This window comes from Lissotriton helveticus, chromosome 2_2 (genome assembly GCF_964261635.1).
Source record: "Lissotriton helveticus chromosome 2_2, aLisHel1.1, whole genome shotgun sequence".
In the NCBI taxonomy this organism is placed as follows: domain Eukaryota; kingdom Metazoa; phylum Chordata; class Amphibia; order Caudata; family Salamandridae; genus Lissotriton; species Lissotriton helveticus.
The window spans coordinates 79508365-79524738 of NC_136060.1; the positions used below are offsets into that span (position 1 = coordinate 79508365).

Here is a 16374-nt window from a genome sequence, read left to right on the forward strand (position 1 = left end):
TCAATAAAACACAGTCAGGGCCTTATCTGTTCACAGAATTAAAAACAAAAATGATAGTAAAAATAGGCGATAGAAAACATTAATTAGGTGAAAGTTCTCGTGCCAGATTGTAAAGGTTAAATAATCACACTGTTAGGGTCAGCAGCGGGACACACCCAACAAACCAATGCCCCTATATTAACATTTAAACAGGTGTAGCTGAGGTATCTCCCGGTTAGAATACCATTTGTTTGGTTTTGGCTGTTGCACACTTTAAGAATAAACAAATGCTACTACAGTGTGTCGGGGAGTTTAGCTGTTACAATTACCATAAGGCATCAGCACATCGTCTGATGCCACATTTTCTAATTAGTGCATCTAAAAACCTTTTGGAGTATGCCAGGAGTACTTGCAAAAGAAGGTGAAATGGAGCAGGCCCTGAGGCGAGGAATCATCATATGAGCAGATTAGCAGGTTACCGGGATCAAATTGTCCCAATGGGAAACCCAGGCGCCAACTCACAAGGCTGAGCCTAAATCTGACTCTATCCCAGGTGGCATCCGCCCATGCCAGGTATGGCTCCATATTAGGGGTGGTATGGAGTTTCGCACAATCCCTTAAAGAAGTCTTGACAAACTCGCCTTCCTCTCGAAGCTGACATTTCCTGACTCAAAATGTTTTTTCTCACCCAAGCTAGGTCAGCGTTGGGCATAGCGGATGTGGTGGAAAAAAGTCCTGGCCTCCCCAGGTTCGAAATTTTATGCTTAATATATTGCCCCCAGGGTATGGCCATACCTCTGTCACAAGCAAGACAGTCAGTAATTGCATCCCTATTAAGGCTGTATGCGAGTTCGCCCAGACAAGATAACACACCACAGCGCCAAAGGGGTCAGTTTAATACAATCTTCTACATACTCAACCTCGCACTCCTGGTGGACAATATGGGTAGCACAAGCTGGGGAAACTTCCAAGAGACGCAGCAGTACCCTGTTCTTTTCAATCTGCTGGCAGGTGGTGTTAGAATATCCCCAGATGCCAGCCCTATAGGTGAGAATGGGGAAGCATTTGCTCCAACAAAGGGGCCATGGACTTTCTAACTATGCATGAGGCTAAGCTGTAAATATAACCAGTGACACTAACACAGCTTTGGGAGTCTTTAAGCTTACAGGATCCCCAATTCCCCCTAGCATTGAAGACCACACCCAGGTATGAAAAGTCCTGGGTGGAGGCAACAGAAGTCCTTAGAGAAATACACTTTTCATCTTTCAGTGATTTGGGGCAACAGGCCCTAAAGTAAGTTTTAGAATGATTGTTGAAGAGACACAGGGACACCATGAGGCTGACAAATGCCTGAAATAATATGTTTAAGCTTTTGAAGTGAGTAGTAATGATACATTAGATTCAAACGGGTGGGGGGTTCAGAGGGCTCATAGGAGTAAGGTAGTCAAAGAAATGGAGAGGAAAATAGGTCAGATGAAGGTTATGCTAGTTGAATCCTCAACAGGCAGGTTTTAGTACTTTGAAGCTGTAATTAGGAATTTTCTTTATATAGAGCGTTGTGGCAAGTAGAACGCTTCTCCAAAATGCAAAGCTAAAGGTAAAAAGGTAATAGACTGATAAAAGTATATTTGTTTTGTTTCCTTTTGGAATAGTTGTTGCAAGTGTTTTACATTTCTGCTCTTGAGAACTCATTCATTTGCCTTTTTTTTGTATTAACAGACTGATTGCAGTGCCATAGTAAAAAAGTACATGTGTTACTGGGAGTGGTAGACCTGTTAGGAGAATTTGGAGAGTATTTCTGGGAATCCATAGTAGTCAGATAGGTTTGGGATGACACAGAGAGTGTGGGTACAGGCAGAGGTATAAAGTAAAATATATACAAATAATAAGAATAATGTGTGTATGTCTGTATACATATATATTTTTACGCCAATAAGTAGCAAGCATTAGCAATGCAATCCGTCTCGCCTTTGGGACCTTATATGGATTTAGCTATGCAGCACATTACCCTGGGTGCTGAAACATCTACTGTTCTTTAACATGGAGGGAAAGTAAGCACCAAACTGTGTGACACGCCAGGTATGGGAACACATGGAGAAAAATATTGCCTTTCAGCTGGAAATAGTATAGTCCAAGGCTCAGTTTTAATATAAAATTGAGGCCTTCGGTGGACATATCACTGAAAATACAAGATTTAAAAAAAAAATATTATTGTCTACAGGTGCCCGTGGAAGACCATTTCTATGGACTGGAATCTAGAGAATGCTAAAGTAATTCTGGTATTTTACTGACCTCTGCTGGTCGTTTCCTATCAAGAAAGTTAAATAGAGGCAGTTACCAGAAATTTTTTTAAAAAGTCCCTTAGCAGAAAGCAATTCTGGTATTTTACTGACTTCTACTGGTCGTTATCTATCAAGACAGTTAAATAGAGGCAGTTGAACAGAAAAAAAAGTCCCTAATCGAAAGCAGACAAGTCCTAGGGCTGATCTACAGAACCCACAAAGTACATACACATATAAGTATATACTAAAGTATATACCAGAGCTCTCAAATGCATGACCTAAAAATTAATATATACGTGTAAAGACACATACCACAAATCTAAGAATATAGCGATATTTATAAATACACGCCTAAGCACATTATACTTAACTTTTATGTACAAGGCACACACCTTGCTATATATGGACACCCATATGCACATACATGCAGCAATATTTGCATGGCCAGACATTTAGCTGTGTTGTGCATAAATATTTATTGACTGTGTAAATTTTTTTATTTTCTTTCTTTCTATATTTATGTAACTCCTTATAAAGCGCAATCCCATATACATAGAGAGAAGTATATTGGCGTCATCTACAATTAACTATAGTTAGCTAAATAAATTGTCATACACTTACACTTTCAGATATCTTCCCTTTAATCATATTTACATATTGTGCTATATGTATTATCATAGAAAGATGCATAAACCCGTATGCACACAGTCATCCACTCTGTTATCTATGTACAATGGCATACATATATATGTTAACCATACACATATATGTGTATGTATATATATATATATATATATTTATATATACGTGTGTGTGTGTGTATATATATATATACATATATATAATTTGAATAACTAATAAGCAATATATACATGTTTGCAGATCAAATCTACATATACGAGTATGAATTAAATGGAGCAGGGGGAAAATTGTTCTTGAACACCTCCAAAAAAGGTAAAAAAACGTAAAACAATTGGTAATTTATACAAGGATGGTTGGTCCAAAAGGCAGAGGAATGCTGGCAAGATAGCGAAGTAACCTTTGACCGTACATACAGTACAGCATTGTGCTATAGAAAAGGGAAAAGTGCTGAATATCTGAGAGACAGGCTCTCAGATGGTCCACTGTATTATCAGAACACCAAGCAACAAACATATTCCACCCTCTGTAATTCATCGTCTTGGTAGAGTAACAGCGAGCAGATAGAATAATAATTACTACTTGTCCCCTCTCAAAACATCACGAACATGGAGGTGCAGGCTCTTTTGTTTGGAATATAGAACCTGACCCTTGTCTCGGACAGAAAATCCACCCGGAGAGGAAGCCCGAGACAGGCGCACATATATACATAAATACATACATAGAAATCATACATATGCGGTAGGGTTTTAAAAAGATCCATTTGTATGGTTTTTGTTTCCTTTTTTTGCATTAAATGTATAAATGTGTTGTTTTAAAGTCTTGTACATACTATTGCTGTACATTGTTGTGAGTATTGTGGTCATATAGGGAAGAGCCAACTCTTGACTAATCATCTGAAGCTGAGATGGTTGTCAGTGGATCTTATGTTTGAGAGTAATGAATTCTATAGTTTGGCTGCTTGGACAGAGAAAGCTGTTCCACTCATGTTTTTTGTCTTGTATGCTGCGATTTTGAGGCGGGTGCCAGTCTAGAGTGGAGATTCATTTTTTGTCTTATGTTGTGATTTTCTTCCTGATGATAAGTGATCCTTTGCCATTTATTACTTAGTCGGTGATACAAATTAGCTTGAATGTGGATATTCTAGCAACTGGTAACCAATGTGGGGTCCCAAAGGCAGTGGAGATATGCACTTGTGGGCTTTACATGTAGGAGTAGTCTAACAGAGTTCTGAATACTCTAATCTTCTCATTTATAAAGGTGATCTGTGCTGTACACCATTAGTGCAATCAAGTTTTGATGGCACAAGAGAGATTATCGTTTGGACTTTGTAGGGGAATCCTAGGTGCAGGAAGATTCTTGGAGCGTTTCCTTGATCAGGAAGCTTGGTTTGGCTATCTTAACTATTTATTGACAGCTTGGAATCCATGGTGCTTCTAAGGTTTTTTACCTCCTTGGATTTTTATGGTTCTGGGCATGGATCATCAGAGTCATATGTTTTCCAGTTCGGCGAGAATTTCAGTTTCTGACTCCTTCAGTTTTAGGTTGCTTCATGTCATCCAGTGATCTGATTTGTGGAATTGGAGGAGGTCTTTTGAGCATCTCGGATCAAGTGGTAGCGAGATCCAGAACGTAGGGTCTGCTCCGATGAAAGGTTGTTAGCTAGCTTTAAGAGATTTAAGTTTGTGGTTTCCAGCCTTAGCTTATCAGGTTTTTGTTGCCACCTGAGATTTTGAGATGTATGGCAGTATTCTGAATATTGATTGTATGGGGCCTTAAAAGTGATGCATGCCAGCTTGAATTTTAGTCTGGCTTCCAGAGGAAGCTTTTAGAGGTCTTTTAGTGTAGGCAATGTGTGGTCATACATTCTGCTTATTTGGATTAGCCTGTCTGCTGAATGAATGCCTTTCTTAAGTATACAACAAGTGATGAATGGAATGCGTGAATTAATCTTGGCCACTGCTAAGACAGCGAAAGTGTATGTAATGCATTCCTGAACTGAATGTTGTAACCTTAGTTACTGAGGGGTAGGTGGATGGATACAGCGCTGCTGTTAGGCGCCACAGGAGGAATCTTGACCAGGTTCTCGGCCCTAACTCTAGTGCCAGTAAAGACAGTTATGTAGGCATCCACCCTCGGGGCTGTAACTTCTTGCCCATTTGCGTCTCATGGTTTTGGTTCCTAGCCACTGGCCTTAATTGGCTGCTGGTAAATGCCCCTAGCACTGACTGCCAGCAAGACCATTGCATATTAAAGGGACTTGCAAAGCCCACCATCTTCTCCACATGTGAGCATTGCCTTGGAAATTTAGTGACTGAAAAGGGAGACTGGAGCATACAACATCTCCGGCTGTGGGAGATGTTTCTGTAACTCCTTTGGTGCATGTAGCTTATTTTATTGTTATTTATCTCAAAGCATAGTTTTTCATAGCATTTCTTGTTTTGCACGGCATTGGGTACTACATGCATTCTTTGCTATGTCATAACTTTGGTTTGTTTGTGTAGGCCTCAATCTGCAGGAGTAGCCAACCCCTATCTGGCTTCAGCGCTCGATGTCTTGAAGACGAACAGATGCTTGAGGCTATTCGAAAGGCCAATCCAGGAAGTGACTTCGTTTATGTTGTTGATACACGACCTAAAGTAAGCAACAAAATGTATGAATAAGCTGTAAACCTTGAGGGCCTCATCAAACATTTGATATGCTACCGCTGGATGTTCTTTATTATTTGAAATAGTATTTCACATTTAGACATGGATGATGAACAAGCAGATGCTCCTATGTTCAAAGTAATGATGAAAGGTGTATGGAAAAACATTGAATACTATTTCATGTGGTAGATTCACCTGGGAAATTGGTGCAGTACTTTTCATGTCTTATACATTTATGTTAAAGGTTTAGTCTGTAAGTTAATGTTGTTTCTTTAGTCTTCTCATTCCAGCCCTCCTATATTGCAGTGAGAATGAACACTGTTGCTTGGCACTGAAAAGGACAGTGGACGGTGCTCCATGGGACCACTGCAAAATCTCAAACAAGCAAAAAAAGATAAACTTTCTTTTTTAAATCCAGCCCTATTTATTTTAACGAAAACAGGCCGCATTTTTTTAAAGTGTACATTATTGAAAGTTCGAAACACAGAGGTCTGCTGGCCCTCAGCAAGCCACCATCCCTTTGACCGCCTCCAATCTGAGATGGTCTCAATCGGTGAGCTACCCCGTTAATATTCATGACGTAGGTCGGATTGCAACCAATTGAATTTTAAGAACTAACCTATTAGTATATAAGTCGATTTTGAAAATAATCTACTGGTCGCAACCAGCAAATAATACAACTGGCCCAAAGTTTCTAATTCTCTGTATGGCTTCCATAAAAACAAAACATGGAGAACAAAAGAGAGGAAGAGATGACAAAAAGGGAGGGCCTCTATCAGGAATAGAGTAGGAGCCTTTAGATTTCTTTTCTTTTTCGTCTAAGGAATTGTTGTTAAGTCCTGGAAGGAATGCTCAACTCAATTTTATACACCCCCTTTATTCTCAGCCAGTTATTTGACCAATGTACAGCCCTTAAGTTTATAGTGTTGTTTGTGTTTATAATACAGGGAACATTGGTGATCTGTGGACATTGCTCTAGCTTCTCTCCTTTCCAGTGTTGACAACAGGAGATTCAATTAATTATGAGCTGAAAAAGAGATTTTTGACAATAAAGTCTGATTCTACCTTGTCTGTTTAGATAGAAAGTTATGTTTTAAGGCCCCTTTTTCTAATTCAATGCTAGTTATCAAAGACTCACAATTTTGGTAGAGACTAAAGATATATGAAACCAATTCTAGATCCTATTCTAGATAGACCCAGTAGACCGTGGAATATGCCTATGTACTAAGAAGGACTTCATCTAAGAAAGTTAAGGTTGATAAGAGATGAATAGTGCGTCCTATGGAGCAGCCATATGCAGCCAAACATTTTTTCACAGTCTCCCTAAGAGCAATCCAAACACTTGATTTGGTTCCACCCTTTAATTCTGCAGCTTTAGGCCTGTTTTGTTTTCCAGGCTTACCATATAAGCCTTACCAAAATCCAATTTAGCTTTGGAACAATTCAGAAGAGATCACTTTCCACACTAAAACACTTGCATTCTTCTCATGGATTGTCCAAAACACTCGATGCTAAATATTGCATCCAAAAGCTGAACCTTTACTGCCACAATCTGCTGTAGTCCCATCAGTAAAATCAAAGATCCAATGTTGTGTATTTATCCATTCTAGTTGAGGAAGAAAAGGCGCTGGAAAGATGTGCTAAGAAAAAATATTAGAATGCCTCTTTAATCCTTTAACAACAATATTCTGATATTGTCTCGTCCCGTTAAAGTTTGCATATCGGAGACAACATAGAAGAATGAAATTAATTTCTCCCAGTGGATCTCAGAATGTGCAGACTGTCGCCTCCGCCAAACCAGCCGAATCCAAAGGACGCACCAAAATTGCCATCTGGTTCACAGCGGAAATTATATCCACCAAACGCAACTGCCAACAACTTGTAAGGAAATAGCACCCCAGCAAACAAACAGGAGACATTACTGTCTTTATGACAGCACTCACCAGTATCACAGCTACTGAAAAAAACAAAGAAGAACGCACTCTCAGACCGCATAGAAGCCAGCACAGAACACATCAAGGAGCTCTTCACCATTGTGAAGGAGTTCTCTAATCCTGCAGCCGCCAAAACATCATCACCCCTCCCAAGAATTGTGTGACACCCTGGCGGACTTCTTCCATAACGAGTACTCCGTCATCTGCAAAAGCTTTGAACCCTCGAGCCACCTACAGCATCAGCCTGCTCCCACGCATGAGCACCAAACCCGAACACCTGCTCACCCACAGGGACCCTTTTGCAACACAAGCCATAATCACCATCATGTACTCCGTGCACTCTGGAGAGCCCATGGACCCCTGCCCCACCACGTCTTCAACCTCGGGAGCAAGACGATTGCCGGGGAGCTCAAGAAAGTCCAGAACACCTTTATCACCTATTTCTCATTCCTGGAGGACTTGCAACACACAGAAGTAAGGCCCCTCCTTAAGAAGCCATCTGCTGACCCAGCAGAACCTAAGAACTACTTACCCATCTCTCTGCTCCCCTTTCCAGCGAAGATTCTGGAGAAGGCAATCAGACAGCAACTCAATGAACACCTGGAACACAACAACCTCCTGGACCACTCATATTCCAGATTACGAGCCAACCAAAACACTGAGATAGGCCTGATTGCAGCCACCTGCAATATCTGAGCCCTCCTGGACTACAGCGAAACGACACCCCTCATCCTCCTAGACCTATCAGCTATCTTCAACACTATCTCCCAACACATGTTGATCAACAGACTCCATCACATCCGAATGCAGAGACACAGCCTCAAATGGATCGCCTCTTACCTCATCGGCAGAACCCAAAGAATCTGTCTCCCACTGTTCACCTCTGAACCCAAGAAGATCATCTGCGGCATACCCCAAGGATCAGTCCGTCAATCGATCTTTATTCGTTTAATAAAAACCATAAAATAATACACTGCATAAAAACATTCATTGAAAAATCATCAACTGATTAATCTCCCTTACCCTATTATAATCATAAAATGACTTACGCCTAAATAAAAAAACTCATCAGTAACAAGTGGCGGCTGGTGACATTTCAAAGTGGTGAGGCGACATTTAATGCTGTAAAAAAATGACTAACCAGCTACAACTCCTCTCACTCATTGACCGTAATAGTGAAACATATAATTTTATTGCTTGGGTGCTTACTAGCCCATAGTAAGTGGTTGTGCTTATTTTAGAAATCTGGCACGGTTGTCATAACCCTTTCCTTCCCTTTATCAAAACACTACATGTAACATGCCCTGCAGATCTTGACGTTTTTTCACTAACTGCAGCCCTTGGTTTCCAGCAGTCACAGAAAATCCATGACAGATGACATTTTAATCCTAAACAGTTTCAGAAGCTGGCCATTAAAATTATTGTAACTAAAATCAAGGTCATTAGGAGACTTTGCATTTCACAAGAAAGCAGAGTATACTTTTCTCAAGTTAAAATCTACCACGCTGGTAACAACAAATTTCACAGCACTGCCACTGACGGAACAGTACACAAATCGTGAAATGTTTGAAAGAGTTTAAAATGGAACTGCAAACAAAGTCCTTTTTTTTTTTAGATTTGTAGCGGAGGTTACGGTGTGTATTAGATGGTAGATTAAAGCGTGTATTCAGAGGCAGTACCGTGATCCTTTCCTAAAACAATACCCGGGCATCACGAAAGCACAAATCCTCCACATTAAAGAGCGCAGGCCCCACACACGTTAGTAAAAACACAGCCCAGGCCTGTAAGAACGGTGGGTTTGCTGAAAGGACGGTCTGCCTTTCACGCTCTCACACCACAGCCCACCTTTTTTCCCACCCTACCACTACCCAGTGCCCATGCGCCCACCTCTTACCTGTGGCCAACAACACCTCTTGAAGAAGGTATGCAGCGGCCAACAGCAGTGCACCCAGTTCTGAGAGTCCTCCCTGGTCAGGTAGAGGGTTTTCTATCACTTTCGCCAGGAGTCGGAGCCCAGCCCTAACATGGTGCTGCCCAGTACTGGTGCTGCTGCCTGCAGGGATCCTTTGCTGGGAAGGAGAGAAGGTGATAGCTCCTCTGCCTCCCTTTCATCTGTATCTGTTAGCGCCAAGACGCCGCGGCATTCGTGCGCTCTACAAATATTTCAGTCAGTCAGTCACAATCAGAATGTCCCCATGGAAGAAATAGGTGGCGTACTGCTCCTCTGCCGCACATCCGCACCAGCTCAGCAAGTGCACTCTGGTTCTGGGCTCCTGCACAGATCCAGCAGGCACAAGAAGGGCAAGAAGGAGAAGCCCTGCCTCCAGTGCATGCTGCTGCTGCCACCGCCCAGCATCAAGCATACCAGGCTGCAGCCAATCCAGACGCTGGCTCTGCTGTCACAGCAGCGCCTTAATTGGCTGTGGCAGGGGACTGCAATGCTCATTACTGAGCCCGGGGACTGCGGCAATGAGTCACCCCGAGGTCCAGTATACTGCAGGGGGAAGATTCTAGTGAGCATGTCGGGCTGGCCGGAGAGAGGCCGCCATCCTTACCCGACATGCGCATTTGGGCCCCTCTGACTCTGACAGTGTGTCCTGTCTGACAGTAATATGCTCCACCCCCTCAGGCCCGCACTGGAGGATTCTTAAGGGACCTGCCTCCTCATGCCTGATACCGAAACCGGCCAGCAGCAGAAATGCCTAACGTTCTAAAACGTTTAGGACTTTTACTTGAATTTAACTGGGGACACGGGGGCTGAAATATCAGGGGGGCAACGCCCCAACGGACGAACAGCCACTGTCAGTAACTTAAACACAATCAATTAGTCAAGTTCATTATTCAAATTGTGCAGTAATAAAACAGAGCACATTTAAAAGCCGACATTGATAATAAATTCAAGTAATTTTAGCCATTAAATACAATCTTCGCATATAAATACTTCTCGAAAAATATACAGGGTTGAATTTGTACAAATTGCAGTTGTAAACTGTCTGGGTCAATCCGTGCAGAGTAAAAGATAAAAAGTCAATAGAATGTTAAAACCTCCTCAAAGAATAGCCAATAGCCAAACAATATAATCATCTACCTACGATCTTCCATATTCTCACAGCAGTAGCTATACATTTATATATTCAGTATTAAGCAGCTGGAGATAATGAAGCGCTGGCCTACATTTTCTAATATTTAGTACCCGTAATAATAGAATAATAAAGTCTTTCTGTGGTTTGGAAAAAAGCTGACAAAAGAGGAAAAAGTGTAACATATTCTGAACTGAGTTGCAATCACATGGACATGGATCTAACAAGCATTGGCATAGCCAGTAGGTCGCGCTTTTGGGACCTTATAAGTATTTAGTTATGCAGCATAATATCCTTGGTGCAACAACATCAACTGTTGCATGGCTAAACACTTATAAGGTCTCAAAGGTGAGACCTATTGGCTATGCCAATGCTTGTCTTTCTAAGGTAGGGCCAATAACTGGTTCATTTATCTGAAAAATGTATCATTTCCAGAGTCAATTCATTCATATGGCTGCAGAAGCAGACTTAATTCACTCAGATTCTGAAAACAAAATATTGATTAGCATGCCTATCCTAAGTTCAATTCCTATTAGCACTTGATAGATGCTCATTTCACATTTCTGATTCTTACAAGGTGTTATTAATTCTGTAAGTACGAACAGCTTTGTAACTAAATGTATTGCCCCAAAATACATCAATCAAATATTACTGGAGGTAATTTTTGACACAACAAACATACAGTTTAAATTAACCTGCCTATACTAGCCTCATTTTCTAAGAACCAAATACATCTGATATTTGTGTATTCCCACTGAGGCAGCGTGAAGCAGTGCTCTACTGTACACCTTCACCTCTGATGGGTAGGCTGTGCTGTTAGGAGTCTGCAAGGCTTCTGAAGGTCGTGGAGCACTTTAGGAAGGGCGCAGGAAAGAACTTAGTTGAAAAAAGACAACATTGGTGCGTGCAAAAATTAAAGTAGTTAATGCAGTTTGAAAGATTTGTTGATGTAATATAGAGTAAAACAGGATTGTTCTAGGGCTGAAAGGAACGCACTGTGTCAGTCTTCTAGTGCCACCGTCACTGCTTAGTCATTAGCTAACCAAGTCTGCCAAGGGAAGCCTAGATGTCTACCTTGCAATTGTTTGCAGAGTGCCGAGTGAGTTTCCATATTGACTACAACTCCGACCCCCGGCTTACCTTGCATAGTCATTAAAGGATGCCGAAAAGAAAGAGGAGTTCCTAGAGCGATGGGCACCGCCAGTGTTTTTAAACTCTTCATTGTTTAAATCAGCACAATGATCTATGCACATTTTTAAAAAAAGGCAAAGTGCACTGCATTCCCCAAAAAATCTTAGCATGTTTGGAGAGAGCTTCAAAACGCACAGTCTGCCTTTCTCAATACACCAAAGTCCGGTTCGGATAATTACTACTTTTTAAAAAAAGACCCTGGTGTTAACAAAGGCACAATATCATGTGTCACAACCCCAGATAAAAATTACTTCTGACAAAGTCACTGCAAACTTTATCTATGAAATGAGCAAATGTTGCTCTTGTATGTACAACTTGGCACTTTGATTAAAAAAGGGGCCTACCAGAGATGGATAATTTGCATTTTTCATTTTAGATCTGTTCAGTGCCAATGATTAAAATCGTACTTTCTTTGTTACGAAAAAAATAACATTCCAATATTGAAAATCTGTTTATGTTTTTTACCTAAGTGTAAAAAGGCCTCATTTATGCAAGCATACATTAGGGCAACAAGAGATAACATTTTTAGATCCGGCATTCTGCTCAGTTCACTGGGGTGACCTTCCCTAATCAATAGCTGTTTAATTTACCAGAGTAATGAAACTTCATTGCACCTGTCCCTGAGAGGTGATAAAACCCATGAAGATTCAAGATGGATGCCATCTTGCTCCATCAATAGCCTCTGCAAGGTCGGCCAGCTGACTTTTTGACGATAGCTGATTGCTGACAACGCACAAAATAAGTGCTTGCTTATCATGTGAGACAGGTTTTGAAACGTCAGTATGTCGCTGCATACTAATACAATAGTGCAATAGAGTTTCCATATAACAGGAAGTCGGGGGTTTTGACAGTGGGCAGAATGAAAGAGCTGCGTTATATACACCAGTCTGGAACGAACATTACAAACTACATATTTGAAGTCCGCGTGCACTCGAGCCGAATTGCGCAAGATTAAAAAGATGTGTTTGAAGTGGCTATGTCTTGGCAAATGAAAAGAAACACTGTCACATTTTCAACAAAAAGTACAATTTACCCGCCTGAAGATAAAACAGTGTAAAACAAGCATTGATAAAGCCAATAGGTCTGGCTCTAATGCGCCAACACTTGCAGATAGAGACGCAGGCTAGTGTTTCCATGCGTTGCATACACAAATACTATTCAGCACATTAAAGGTTGTCCTCTTGGCGTTGAAATAAAGGACAACTTAGCACACATAATGGATATCTTACTGTTAACAGAAACCTGATTAATATACAAATCCTCTCTGGATACCCTGGCAGCTCTCCTGGCAGACTATTATCTTCTTCAGACAAATAGGCAATGCAGACATAAATGTCAACAAGCAGTGTTTAAGTATAATCATGCTGCCATTATAAACCAGCGTCGGCAAAAGTGAAAGCAAAAGTTAAAGTGGAGTGATAATTGCTACCGTATGGCGCCGCACGCTCCCGCAAGTGAATCACCAAACGTGCGCGCGTTGCCATTGAAGGCAACGGAACGTGTGCACTTTTGCCGAAGCGATTGCTAAAGGTATTTTTGCCTATGCAGCGCATGCAAGCTGCGTAGGCGAGACCTAAAAAGGAATCGAAATGTGTGATGTTAAACCTAAATATAACAAGATAAAACCTTTTAGAGTGACTATACAGGAACAAAAGGTAAGGTTCAACTCTTTCAGTAGTGACCAGGGGTAAATATTCCGCCACTCTCTTCTTGCCCCACTCCCTACAATTCCCTTGCTCCCTTAATGGGTTTAGGAGGTCTTGTTTTAACTGAGTTTTTGGGAGGGCTGCACTAAGTAGTGGTTTTGAGAAAACATCTAATCTCCTCATTAGTTCAAGCTGCTTTTGAACATAGCTAACCCAAGGTATTTGCATATGTTCAAGGCCTAAACAATCTTGTATTATTTCTTGGCTGAGTTTGGGTTCCTTTTTTATGCAAATAGACCGCCAAAGCATAACAGGGGCTATTTGTATACAATGTGATAAAGGAACCATTCCTAGTTCCATATGGCATACTATAGCTGGCAGATTAGGAGGAATTGCCATAAGCCTTCTAAGAAAGATGTTTTCTATTGTCTGCAAGGATGAAATATTACAAGGGCCCCGCAACATAGATGTTAATAAGCGCATCAACTGGTTTAGAGCCCAATTTCTCTGTAAACCTGTGTAAGGCATCCAGTGTTTGATGAAAACATCTTTTTTTTACTTCTATAAGATGGTGCCAGGAACCTTTTTGGTCAAAGTGAACACATAGAGAAAGTAGACACATATTGCAGTTTTTCATTGTCCACAAAGCAATGCTTTAAAGACGAGCGATATTGTCCAGCCACCCTTACATGTGACTTAGCTGTATTTGTTTTTAAGCCCAAGTCTCATAAAATTGTTAAATCTGTTTAAAAGTATTTGCAGGCCAATGCCAGTTCTAGATAGCAGAACACAATCATGTTCATAAAGCAGGGCAGGCTCACTTTTGGATCCAGCCCTTGGGACATCAACACTCCCCCTGACTAAGGTACGTCTTCAAATCATTAATATACAAACAAAACAGAATGAGGACCAGGATGCATCCTTGTCTTACCCACCCCTCATTTGATAGGTGCAGTTAATTCACCTTCAGCCCCATATCTTACTCTCCCCATCACATCTTGATGCATTTGGGCTAGAAAGTTGACCAGAGTAGTATCAATATCCATATCCAGCATTATTGCCAGAGTTTCCCCTCTCTACACCTAGTCAAACGCAGATGTTGGATCCATAAATCCTAAATCGAAGGGACCATTCTTTGCCAGTGTATCCTTGCATATAACCAGGTGAAGATTAAGACACTGCTCCACAGTGCCCAGGCCTCTCCTAAAACTATATTAGATATATGAGAATTTCCCTCTATCAGATACCAAAGCTTTGAGGTGATGAAGAAAAACCCTGCCCTTTAATTGGCATGTAAAGTCGATCAATGAGATCGGACGATAACATTTGTGGTTTGACCTATCACCCTTTTTAAAAATAGGTACTTCATGCTGTGACCTGTATTTTATCACTGCTTGTACTTAATAAACCGATGGTAAACCTATAAAATAGGTAGTATGGTCACATTTGACCAAGATTTTAGTGGGCCCTATTGGCAAGACAGCCAAAAATATTAGTGAGCACTGGTAACCACAGCTCCTGATTTGCCAAAAAGAGATCGACTAGGACCTCATCTGGGCCAGAGGCTTTCTTCCTAATTGTCTGTTTTAAGGCTTTTTCCACTTCCTAACAAGCGGGTGGTAACATAATAAAGGTGTTCTGCCCTATATGGTTGTCATCGGGTTATGTTATTGAGCTAGAGAGGATATGCTCCCTATGAGCCCCATATATCCCTAGAAAAGTGATCCACCCATCTATTCAGGGGAATAATGCAATCAATACAACTATTATGGCTATCTTGGAAATAGGAGGCGTTCATTATTTCCGAAAAGAGGCTTGGGTCCTTGCTAACCGTCGCTTCATGTAATTTGTTCCATGCCTCATGTCTAATAGTTGCCTTACGGGACAAGAGTGCCTCCTTATATTTAATCTACATAGGCTCACCAGCTCCTTGTCCCTTGGATTTTGTTTCAAAGTCCTAATGAGATTGCCATGAGTCTGCGAGCAATCGCCACTAACCCATCTATATGGTGTTTTTGCTTTTGGATTTTTATCGTCTTGTAGTTGTTTGTATATTGCTTGAGTAATTCCTTCAAAAGCTTCCAGCTTGCTATTGGGATTTATGTCACACACTAAGCAAGCTAAAATGTGGGCTCTATTTTTTTCTCTTATATAATATCAGGATTGACAGCCCATATGCGCATAAAACCCAAATTTGTATGATAAATTATTGGGTGTACAGTGAGCTTTGGGCAGCAATTTTCAGCCGGTATGTTACAAATTAAGGATAAAGAAAAATGGTCGCTGGGACTTATTTTCAAAATAGAGAATCCTACTGCTTTCGGTTTATAATGCTCTGATAGGGCAATCAAATCTATAAGACTATCTTTGCCTCTACCTCTGAATGTGACCTGCTCCTGTGCCGGTTGTGTAATAAGATCCATTTTCAAATAAAGGGAGAAGTGAGATCGATAAGACCGATAATTGAGTTAAAAACATCCACACAGGTGTTATGATCAAAGTGATATTTCCCTTCAGTAACCTCTCCCACCAGAACACAAACTGACATTTTGGATAGTGGACAAAGTCTACACTTAAAATCCCCACCTCATAAGACAATCCCGTCAGTGTTACTATCTGATAAGTGTTTACTGAGGGAGTATTCGAGACCTGCTCCTATATCTGTATCGACTGGGACAACATTGTTGTGGTAGAAGTTGACAATGACCAATGTTACGTTGGATTCGTATATAATGTTAATAAATTGAAAATGCGGTGAGACCAAATATGTGCCACACATCTTGTTGCCTAAAGTTGTTGCTATTAAGGTGAGCAAACCACCTTTATGATTACCCCCCAAGGAAATCCCAGCGGGGCAATGAATTGAAACAAACCCATCAATGTGCACTCTGTCCAGGTTTCTTGAAGGCACATAATATTATAGCCCTTTGAGGCCAAGCCATTCTGCATTTTTCACCTTATTTAAGAGGCCTGTA

At 41.0% G+C, this 16374-nt stretch overlaps 1 protein-coding gene across 2 annotated transcripts in view; it reads left to right on the top strand.

Annotated features, from left to right (window-relative positions):
* Positions 1-16374, top strand: part of MTMR7 (myotubularin related protein 7) — a 243050-nt gene that overhangs the window by 90274 nt on the left and 136402 nt on the right. For both annotated transcript variants that reach the window (XM_078678126.1, XM_078678127.1), the window contains exon 6: positions 5405-5539. In XM_078678126.1, the coding sequence (XP_078534252.1) occupies positions 5405-5539 (135 nt within the window). The remainder of the gene's footprint in view (positions 1-5404; positions 5540-16374) is intronic.